This window comes from Podarcis tiliguerta (genome assembly GCF_965153285.1).
Source record: "Podarcis tiliguerta genome assembly, chromosome: 5".
NCBI lineage: Eukaryota > Metazoa > Chordata > Lepidosauria > Squamata > Lacertidae > Podarcis > Podarcis tiliguerta.
In genome coordinates, this window is record NC_139538.1 from 57,844,139 (window position 1) to 57,855,682 (window position 11,544).

At 46.5% G+C, this 11,544-nt stretch overlaps 1 protein-coding gene across 27 annotated transcripts in view; it reads right to left on the bottom strand.

The window, feature by feature from the left end:
* EBF3 (EBF transcription factor 3) overlaps nucleotides 1-11,544 on the bottom strand; it is a gene marked incomplete at its 3' end in the record, with an annotated part of 178,522 nt that overhangs the window by 159,506 nt on the left and 7,472 nt on the right. For 5 of the 27 annotated variants that reach the window (XM_083439666.1, XM_083439660.1, XM_083439663.1 and 2 more), the window contains exons 1-4: nucleotides 6,785-7,958; nucleotides 6,153-6,309; nucleotides 5,619-5,682; nucleotides 4,745-4,800 (exon numbers count right to left, since the gene is read on the bottom strand). In XM_083439666.1, the coding sequence (XP_083295792.1) occupies nucleotides 4,745-4,800; nucleotides 5,619-5,682; nucleotides 6,153-6,309; nucleotides 6,785-6,918 (411 nt within the window). In that variant the 5' untranslated portion in view covers nucleotides 6,919-7,958. Of the gene's footprint in view, nucleotides 789-881; nucleotides 908-1,049; nucleotides 1,187-1,248; nucleotides 2,493-4,744; nucleotides 4,801-5,618; nucleotides 5,683-6,152; nucleotides 6,310-6,784; nucleotides 7,969-11,544 lie in introns of those variants that run through there. The other 22 variants (XM_083439676.1, XM_083439656.1, XM_083439664.1 and 19 more) reach the window with 11 other exon arrangements.

An 11,544-nucleotide genomic window follows, 5' to 3' on the forward strand; every position in this document is an offset into this window, starting at 1 on the left:
TGCCTTCCCTTTTTTTCCTGAAGCTAAGCGGGGAGGGGAGGCGGGCGGAAAGGCTAGCAGTGAGGCGAAGGAACCTTTTCCGGCATTGCAGGAGCCTGGCAATCCTCACCCTTAACCACATTGCCTTGGACTGCAGTCAACAAGCCCACCTCTTTCAAGTAGATGCATTTAGGATCGGGGGCGTAATTAAAAGGGCTTTTTTCTTATTCGCCTCCTTCCTCTCCTGCTACTACCTCTTTCCATGCCCGTTTCCATTTCTCTCTCTCACACACACATACACTGCCATATTCTGAGCACAGAACTGCTCCAGTTCTACTTGATCCGGGGAATGTGTCTCCCTGATCTCAGCTGGCATGTGTAAAATTAGCAGGATATTCCAAATATGCCCCCGTCAGATGCAGGCCGATCCAGATCGTAACAAGCGACGGTTTTGAAGGGAATGATAGCAATACAAACGTCCTACTGTTGAGCAACACTGTCAGCTGGAAATCTGCGTGAGGCAAACCTGGGCGCAATTCCACACGCTTTTTGGTTTGTTTGTTTGTTTTGTTTAAGCAAATAAATGAATGAAAGGGGCAACCCCAATTAAGACCTAAATTGCCCTTTCCTCCCTATACGTTAGCCCCTCCTTCCAACATCATTCCCATTTGGCTTCTATGAAGCAGTCCCTATTGATGAGAAACTCCCATGAAAAACCAATACAAGCACTGTATGGTGCAGGTTTGTAAGATCGGGCCTTTTCCCAGCCAGGCTTTTCCCTATAGGGAACCAGTTGGATGTGATCGACTTTCGTCTTACATACACACTTTGACACGGCCAAAAGCTGAGGTGGCAGCTTTTTGATTGTTTTTGCTTTTTGTTGGGGCTTTTTTCCAATTTACCTTTTTAAAGGCTGTGTCAGAAAAAGCTGCAAATGAAAAAAAATGTAATATATAAAAAAACAATTTTGTGGTAACATGTTATTCCAATTAGAAGCATTAGTGCTATACTTTATACACCCCCTGGGGTTTGGATTAACAAGCAGCACCAAAAGAAACATTATTCCTTACCTAAAAGCACAAAGCTTTGCCTTAGTTTTTGGACTCAAGGAAAGTGCCGTTTGGACAGCACTGGTTTCCAAAAGTTTCAGTTACAAGATTATTAACTCTCAAGTCTTTGCACTCAGACCTTAGAACATTCTCTACGGTTAAAGAATACAGCCTGCCAATTTTATTTTATTGTATTTTTGTTAAGTTTGGAGCTTGTTACCTGCTCATTAGAAGGGCTTTATGGCTATTGCTCATGCAGGGATCATGATCCAAGCCTGTTCTTTTTCCAAAAAAGCACTAAGTTCATTGCATCATTTAAAGGACAAGGGTGGTATATTAATTAGAAGCAGCAACCTAAAGATGGGACGCCACAACACTTTTTGTGGTCATGTCAATGCCAATGCTTTTCAACGGCTCCAACCTAAGAGCAGCGTGATAGGTGAAACCAGATGGACTGGATGCAAAGGACTGAGTCTTTTATAGGAGAAAGAGGGGTTCCCCAGTCACTGAGGCTGTGGCCCTTTCTTATATATTTTATGAGGCATTCTTTCCCAAACAGCGTCCCTTACAGCGGGTTACGGCGCATTTTGAATTAGGTACGAAAGCGGCTATTTCCCTCCGTCTCCCACAACACACACACACACACACACTTTTCCTGATCAAAACAAGAAGTGTCTAGCCGCCTTGAGGAATCCCAGAAGCATGCACAACAATATGGTTATTATCGGCCTGATATTTGGGGAAGAAAGTGCTAATGGGCAATCTGGTGTTTATTTTGAAACTGCTAACAATGATTTTTCTTGGGTAAAAAAGGCAAGTGTGTCTGGGCACACGGTTGAGTGGGTTTTGAGCAGAGGCTCTAACAGATGGTGTGGAGCTATAGGTGCGCTTTCTCTCTCCCGCGCGCGCTCTGTCTCTCTCTCTCTCGCCCCCCTCCGCTCTCCAGACTTAGGGGAACCGTCGTGCCTGACCGGACTGTGAGCAGCAGCAGGAGGAGGAGGAGGAGCGGCGGCGGCGGCAGCAGCAGCAGCCTGGCTGCACCAGGCAGCTCATGGAAAGGCTTTTCCGCTTTCTACCCGCTCCTGCCCCTCCCCCAGCCCAGCCTCCCCTGGAGAATGAGAGAGACACACAGAGCGAGCGGGGAGAGAGAGAGAGCTCTCGGCGCGCGCTGCTTTTTGCCTCGCAGGCTCCCCTGGAGAGCTTTCCCGCGCGCGCCGGCTTCCCTTCGCCCAAACAAGCGCCGCGTTCAAGGCTCCTTCCTCGAGAAGGCCGCAGCCGAGCTGTGCGTTTCCACAAGCCCCTACCACCTCGCACAGAAATCGGTGCTTTCCTCTCTCTCTCTCTCCTTCCCTGCCTCGCCTGCTTTGCCTCAACGCCCCCCTCCCGCTTTTTCCCCTTCACACAGCCTGGGCCTCAGCCGTCTGTGCTCCATGAGGTCACTTGCTTCCATTCCCATTACTGCGGGCTCTCTTTTTTTTTTTTTTTTTGCCTCCTTTTGCAAAGGGGGCTGTGTGAGGTGGGAGAAAAAAAAGGGGGGGGGAGGATGGAAGAAGAACCGCTCGAGGCACACGAATACATGTAATTTCCAGGCCCCGCCATTCACCGCCTCGGCCACCACTCCTTCCCCAACACCAAGTGTGGGGAAGGCAAGCTTCTCTTCTTTCTTTCCCCCCACCTACCTACTGCGTTTGCTACCCACTTTGAGCCACTTTTTTGCTTGTTGACAAGGTGGGTAGCTTGCGCGTGTCCTTTTTCCCAAGGAAAGCCTGCAAAAGTCCTCGTCACTGAAGCGGGGACATGGCCTAGTTTCCCCCAAGTTGTCTAAAGCAGGTACCAGTGTGGAGAAGCCTGAAGAAATATATGACACCGCAGACATAACAAGCAGTCAGTGGCTGCGAGTGTTTGTTGTTGCAGCACGCCATATAACTTCTGGTGATTGTTACTTCGCCTCTGATGAATCCGCGTATTTAGATGTGATTTATTTTTTATTTTGTAGCACCAACAGAAATCCATAAACTGTCGGTTCAGCGCCATTGACTCTTTGATCAGTTACTGGGCTATCTCTCCCCCTCCCCCTCTTTCCTCCCCGTCAGCGAAGAGAGATTAAAAGCCTGTATTTTCAGCACTGGTGCTACTGCAAAGATCCGTAGCTTCAATTACCAATAAAAGTGTGCTTGAAAATGTTAGCCTCTTTCCTTTCTCTCTCCCTCCCTCTCTCTCTATTCAAGAGCATCAAAACTTGCAGAGCTGCCTATAGTACCCTCTTAATTAGCCTACAGCGATTTCCGAAAACATTTAGCTGCTATGTACAAAGGAAATAAAAAGTCATTGTCAACTCGAGAGCGCTCCAGAGTTTAAAAGGGTGCCTCTCTGTAACCTATTGAAATAATTATTGGAGGGCACAACGCCTCCGTCTTTGTCAGAGGACTGGGGTTTGCCTGTCAGGTTGGGTTTTCTCCAAAAGAGCACCATTCATTTAACTGCGGAGGGCATTTAAATCTAACCCTATTTTTGTCAAGATCGCTATAAACTTTCTGGTGAGGAGTGGAGAGACTGCTTGGAAGCTTAACCGAGCTGGAATTGTGTCCCAGGCCACATATTCCCAAAGCCCTGCCCTTTGTTTTTGATACCTTTTACATTTTATTTTTTTATTATTATTTTTCAAATGATGCCAGAGAAAGCAAGTTTCTCTTCGTGCACCATTGCAAGGAGAGACAAAAAATGCACTGGGCATTTATTTACAGTACTAAACACCCCCGGAATTCTCTATTTTTTGAGGGGCACGAGTTCCCCTCGTTTACATGTGTGGAAACATTATCTTTTTTTCTGAAAAAACCGGGAAAGCAGCAAATGACTCTCTCGGGAAAATAAAAGAAGATTTAAAAGTTGAGCCATCCAGTAGCTAACAGGCAGCTTTTGGGATGGGGGGGGGGACAGTTCCTTGCCTTTAATTGCCTTGGAGGAGTCCTGATAACACTGTAGTTATCCTCGAGAAAGTTGGCCAAGACAGGTTAAATAATTTAATAAGGACCTGCTTGTAATTATGTTATTTACAAGGGATGACAGAGGTTTGAGAAAGAAACAGGAGCTGATCTCAGGGAAAATGGACGGGTTTGGGTGACCCCTGGAGCATAGAGCTTGAATTATGGAGATGGGGGACTGCGAGGTGAATCCGGACTAGTGGAGAACAAGATGACTTTTCACCTCAACACATTTAACTTTTACATCCCAAATAAACGTCTCGCGAGACTAAATCATCCCATTTGAAAAAGAAAAAGAGAGGGCAGAGGAGAGGAGGAGGGAAGGAAAGCTGCTTCCTTCGATTCCAGCGCGTCCGGATTAAGAGACAATTTCCCTTTTTGTCATCGGTCTTAACAAAATTAATCCCCCAGGTTGTTTTAAAATAAAATTGAGGGAACACTGGAGCAGTTGCCCTCCCCGGTCACTTCTTTCCCTGATATCAAGCAGATGGAAATCTGGCATTAAAGGGCAGCGCATTCATAACAGCTTCCTGATAGTAACAGTAATAATAATAAAACTAGTTTGCTTTCGAAGTATTTGTCAACCGTATGGGAATTTAGCTAACATGTCAAGGGGGCTCGGGGAAGGATAGGCGTGCCATCAAGAGCCAAGAAGAGTCCCATTCCCTCGGAGGTGGGAGTCAGACACAAACTCAGCAGCTCACACAACTCTTTAAAAAACTTAAACTTTCTCACCTGTTTGGTCATGGAATCTATTAGCCGAACGTACAAATCCTGTTCCGTTCTAACTCCTGCGTATGGGGGAGGAAAAGCAAAAACAAAACGAGAGACCCATTTATTGTCAGAAACGAAGTGCGTGGTTAGCAAGGCAAAGCTACACAGATAACACAATGGCTACACGAAGACACTCAGCTGGACGCTGGGTGCAATAAAAACGCATGTGAGAGAGGGAGATTCAAATAAAAATAATCTAGTCTGCAGGTTGTCGCTGCCTAGCATGTATGGCCACAGAAACATGAGACAGTTGCCTTGACTGAGATAACTGAAGTATGCATGTTTCACCAAAGTGGCCTGCGTTATCATAAAGTAACCCCCCCCCACCCCACCCCAAAGACAACACAAGAAATAAAGGTTGATTGCTCGGGTTTCCGATCCCTATTTCCCTTTGTCAATATTTGCCATCCAACTTCCTGATTCTTTTGGTGTGGAATCATGTACATCTGGCATGATGGAGCTAGGCAGTCACAAGAATTAACATTAATTTGCGAAGCTGGGTTTGGATCTCTTAAAAGTGATGTTGTGCTGGAGCAGATATTGATTTGGGGCATTTCGCTTGTTTGTGTGTTTGTGTGTGTGTTTTAACTTTCTACTTCAAGACCAGCCGGTTAATCATGTAAAGTACCATTGACTTATTGATCGCTTATGTTTTGTTTTCCTTCTATGCCATAAGAAGAGTCGTGTTCACAGTCATGTAATTTTAATCTCAAAATCTTTATATCCTTTGTTTGTTTTTTTGTTTAAAGTGCTCCAGAAAGAAGGTAGCAATTTTCGTGCATATACAGGTAAAACAACAACAACAACAAGGATGCAGCGAGGAATAAAAACTTACCATTACTGTACAATAACTGGAGTTTATAGTGAATTCCATTGTTAGTTTTTTCATTGTTTGGCTCCTGCAAGTAATGATAAATAATTGCTTTTAATTGGTTTGTGGGGTTGTGTTTTTAAAATGCCGTAGCTGGACTCCAGCTGCCTATAGGATCAGATTGCTCCAGCAGCAGCAGCTTCCCATTAGAGTGTTTTGTTTTGTTTATCTATCTCTGTGACAGACAAGCTTTGTTTGGGACCGGAAAAAATGGACTTCTGGCTGCTGAAATATGCCGGTTAGGTTAAGGGAACTTTGCAAACCAGTTTTAGGTGCCAATCCCTGGCATCAGAACTTGGGACACTGCACGTGGTTCGGATGCCTCTAGAGTCCCGTTAGAACTGCTACTGTCTAGGCAAGGCGAATGTTATATTTAATCGTCGGGATCCGACTTATATCACATTATTATTATTATTATTTTATTTTGCTATTAGTACTATTTTAAATGATGGGGCGGGGGCGGGGAGGGAAGGTTGCATTTTTTAATTAAAAACTTACTTTCTCTTTTTCCACAAAGTCCACAAAAGCAGTCCTTTCAATCTCCACTGGCTGCCCCTGCCTGTCGTACAGAGCTAAGACGAAGTGGAAAAAATTGGATTTTCTGAGATTGGAAGGCGGCTGTTTCTCGAAATGTGCCCGAGCCAACCCCACACCGCTGCGGGGAGAAAAAACAAGATAATTTCTGGGTGAGAGAACCGGAGGCACCGGAGAAGCAAGAGAGCGCAGGGACTTGGGGGTGCGCGGGCGTGGGGAGGGTGGGATGGACGGGTTCAGATATGTAGATAGATGGGTAGATGGAGAGATATCACAAAAGAACACACACACATTGGGAGATTGTGGAAATTACTTCTGGGGGGGCGTTGGGGGAGAAAGGAGAATTTCTGGATTTGTCACTATCGCCGTAATATGATGTAATGAGCAGGGAGAGAGCATGAGAGAGGAAGGCATGTGGGATGGGGAGGGAGAGAGAGAGAGAAGGAGAAGAAGCAGCAGAAAGAGAGAGAGGGAGACATTGAAGCGGAGTTCAGGGAGATTGTAATTGATATGGAGCATCGAGGGCGATTTACGGCCGGGATGCGAAGCGCCAGAGAGAGGCGAGAGGGAGAACGGGGATCATTTGGCACACGTACCTTTGCGCGGCTGTGTTAGCATCCACAACCCCAGCTGTATGCATCCATGATCGGACTGGGTTCATTCCACTGCCCAGCGGTTCTTCTTTCATGGTCGTCCCACCTCGTGGTATATTTTCCTGAATCCCAAACATTAAAACAATTTGGGGGCAAAACCAGCTCTGAACCAAAAGGGGCTAAAAATAATAAAAAATAAAAAATTGTGGGAAATGTCAGATAAAGGGGGTGGGGGGTCGTAGTTGATGGCTGTTGTTTTCTTTCTCTCGTGGCGGTGGTGGGGTTTGTTTGTTTTGTTTTTTTCTTCCTTTCTCCTCTCCCCCCCTCTCTCTCTTTCGCTCGCTCGCCTCTTTCTCTCCCGGTCTCCCACTCTCCTTGGCGCGAGCGGAATAGAAGAGATGACTTTACTCCCCGCGATCAGTAGGAGGAAAGCCCAGTTCAAGTCGTCTTTCCGTCTTCAATCTGTCCTGTATTGGCACGGCATAAACAATATACTGAGCAGTTCTACTTGGATGGCGTTCCAGTTTGGAGGTTTAAAAAAAAAAAAGAAGAAAGAAAGAAACCAACAACACACACCAAAAAAACACACAAAAAACCGGAGAGGTTGGAACAGAGGTGGGGGGAGAGAGGGGGAAAAATGAAGTTTTTTGTTGTTGTTGCTTTTAAAAAAAGTAGGAAATACAGCCGCCGGTATTGCGAGGTTGCCTTTGTTTTTCCCCCCCTTTCTTTCTTTTCTTTCTCTCGTTCTTTCTTTAACAAATAAATAATTTTTGTTGTTTGTTTGCCGAGGCTTCTCAACGTGGTGTCATCCCTAGTAAAACAGCATCAAAAAACCTTCAGGACACTGCTGAATCGACCACTTCTGGCAAGGCTCTCCTGCTCCAAAAGACAAATAAACGAAAAAATGATTACCATGGAGGTGTTCCTGGACACAGGAGAGCTCGATGAGGGGCCTTTAGCGTCTTGCAGAATGGATGGGAAGCGTACAAAACTCAGCCCTCCATCCCCTAGGAATGGAACCTTTCCCGGGAGCCAAAACTCTAAACCCCCGGGAACGGCGCTGTCAGATTCTGACGTGCGGGAGGCGGGGCCAACACCATATATGGGGGGCAGAACAAATCCTCCCTTTAGCCGAGAGCTCCACAGCTTGTTTAGTTCTGACTGACTGCTGCAGCCTCCGAGTGCAGCGCCACGCTGCCCCCCTCCCTTATAACGCAAGCGTTAGGGTGGGCTTTTTATTTTATACATACATATATATATATATAATAATATATATGCATGCAACACACACGCGCGCCGGCAGCCAATGAAATTAGAATATATATATATATATATATATATATATATTAATAAAAAGGGTGGGGAGGGGAGAGTCGCAGCACAGGGACAGCTGGAGCGCCTCGCAATTTGCAAAGAATCACGATCGTTAAAAGACTAGCACGCCTCAATATAAACAGAGAGCGGTGCTGGATGTTAAACACAAAACCTATGCACACACACACACACACAAATGCACGCTGAAAGGGGGAGAGAAGAAACGGGCGAAGAAGGTGCGTGGGATGTAGGCTAAAGCCATCCGCGTGTAGGTGGCCAGGATCCTTCCTTCCCAACCCCTACACACACACACACACACACACACACGGGTTCTCTCTTACAGCAATCTTTGGGGGGTGAAGCGGGGAAGAAAGGGCCGTTCCGACAAGGTTCCGTGCGTTCTGGAAAGTGAATTGGCCAGGCTGCTTGACTTGGCTGCATTAAAATACACACACGCACACGCGCGCGCGCGCGCACACACACACACGGTCTCCGGTTTAATTTTACGAGTCAAGCCCTGGAACGATTACAGGTGGTCTGCAAACTGCGCACAGGGTGATTAGTGCGTGTTGACCAACTGCAACGAAGCCCCGTTACGTTTGGGTAAAGGGCAACTCTTCGCCGGGTCCGCAGGGGCGCAGGCATGAAATGCAAACTTTCTAATAATATTCGTGGGGAAGGTGAACGCCGCCCAGAACAATAGCCGAGCCCGCCCATCCCCCCCCCCAAAGCACGTCCTGTTTTCTAATCCGCTCCTATTTTTATTTGTATTTCTTTTTTAAAAAACACAAGCCTCCAAAGTTACGCTCCTACTGATGAGGAGCAGACAGGAAAAGAAACCCGCGCGGCGCTCTTTAGAATCCCAATCAATGCCTGGCAGTGCTTTCCAAGTGACGAGGTTTTTTTCCTCGCGTTTGCCTTTTAGCTCTTTTCCGGTAACAGGTTAGGAAAGGCAGATCACAGCATCTTTGAAACTTGGGTTTCGAGGAATCGTTAGAGCTGTGTGCGTGTATTTTTGTGTGCGCGTGTGTGTGTTCAGAGAGGTAAAGGCAATGGGGAGATGAGCACTCAAAAGTGCTAGAACTGTAGGATTATTGGAGTTAAGAGTGAAATGGCTAATTACTTGTGAGATGGGAGACACACCACTGACAGCACGAGGTGAATTATTCCTGGAAAGAAAGGGGGGGAGAAAGAGATAGGGCGCAGGGTTTTCAAAAGGGCAGTTGCTTTTTCGCAAGGATGAGACTTTGGGTATACTATAGACAAAGGGGTGTCCCGGATACTCTTCTGCAGAGACGCAGCAGATCCCCTCCTCCGCCCCCCCCGTTTGATTGTGTGTGTACATATGAGCCCAACAAGGGTATTGAATATATATATATATAAACCTTCCCCCATCTTGGGTGGGTTAGGACTTCCTTTTATGTGAATTGGCAGGGGTATGTACGTTAATATTTTAATTAATCGGTGAAAATCGAAGTCCGATTTGTGTTACCAAGGGACCCCGGATCCCTCCTCAAAGGGTGAGGGGGGGGTGCGCGGAAATATGTGTTAGAAAGCAATCTATTTTGCTGGTGTTGGGGGTTAATGACTATTGCTAAAGATAAGTGAATTATCAAAGCTGTTGCTCTACCCGATCTCAAAATCCATTACATTGCTGGCCGTCTAATTAAATACGTAAGTATAATAAAATCATATTTTATGACTATTTGAGGGTAATGAGATTAGTCTTTAGAAGCGATCGCCACATATTAAAGATGCCACTGTCTATAGAATGTTAATAACCTTAAATCAAAGTGTATAGAAACTATTCACGATAAATTAAAGGGGGGATCCTGACTCCATAATAATAATCAGTGGGTACCGTGGGGTAGATTGAAAGATGTCACACCTCTTCTGAGCTAGACTTGCAAGGAGAACTAAAGTTACAAAACAAGTTGGGGGGGGGGGAGAAAAATAAATGTCTCATTTTCTTTTTCAGTCCCCCTTTCTGTGTGTTTTGTACAGTATATATAGACGATAAAAGCTTCTTGGAGTCATTATGGACAAAATACTATTGTCTCTCCCGGCTATCTCTTTTTTTAAAAGATACTTTCCCACCGTGGGTCAAATATCTGATCAGGACCAATCTGATAAAAATATACCCGAAGAAGGTTAAAGTTGCTCCTTTTGCCTGCACTAACAAAAAGCACCATGCTTCAAACCATTTACAGTATCTTTAATTCAGATTACACGCGCCAAGGCGATTTAAATCTGATTACCAAATTAGATGGTTTTAAAACAAATCCTTTTAAATCTGATACTGTTGACTAAAGGGGGAGGGGGAGAAGGAGGGAGGTGTATGCGTGTGTGAGAGGGGGGTGAAAGTTGCATAAGCCCCCCATGACATAAGGTAACGATCCTGCCCCAGAAAGAAAGGGGAGTTTTAAACCTTTTTGACAACAAATGCAGCTGCCCCGCTATTTTGGACGATATTAAGCGAAAATGAATGCAAATCTGTGTTCAGAAGCCATCTGGCCAGAAACAGGGGAGTCAGCTGCTCTTCACATCAGACTCTGAGGCTGAATCTATTTCAGCTCATTTTCTAGATCATCTGGTCCTGCACCCAAAGCGTGGAAAATACGGTCTTTATCATTCACCAACTTTCTTTCTTTCTTTCTCCTTCCCCTTCTCTCTTTCACCTCTGGCTCCAAGCCACATTCGGGGAGCAAAGCGGAGAGATGGAAAGGGAAGGGGGAAAATTACTTCCTGGGTTTGGATCCTAAGGATGTGTGTGTGTGTGTGTGTGTGTGTGTGTGTGCATAGGGCTTCTGTTTTTGTCTGCTTGCTTTCGAGCACCTCAAGCTCAAGTTTTCTACCCTGTCGAGGGGCAGGGAGCAAACACCCCGCCTTTGCCCCCCACCCCACCCCATCCCGGGGGTAGAGAGCAAAAGGACGGGGCGATTCCTCTTGTCCGAGGAGGAGGGGGGGGGAGATAAAACCTGCTTAAGCAAGAGGCGGAGAGTTGTTTGTAAGAGCGTCCGCATAATACTTGGGGGAAATCAGTGTTTCCCTCATAAAACGGGGGCTTCTCTTATCCCAAATATAAGGGGAGGAGGTGGCAGGGAGGGAGGTGGCCGGGGCGAGGCTGGCTGCGAGCCCCCGGCGAAGCGCTGTCCTGCCAAAGAAGGTGAAGTTCACCGGGACACAAAGCACCAGGGGGAAGCAGACGATGCGCCCTTCTTGTGCGGATGGTGAAACTTTCCTTTTGAAACGTTTGCAACCTCGGGGAGGACCAGGCAGGCCTGGTCACAACCTAAGCAGTGGGGAGGTGCTCACCCTTAAATGAGAGAGCCCAGGAACTGACCAAGACTCAGCTGAGTTGGTAGCCCGGCCACAGCCAGGCAGGCAGCCGTCCCCTCCTCCTCCTCCTCCTCCACCCCCCCCCCCACCAAAAAGTCTTGACCTTAGCA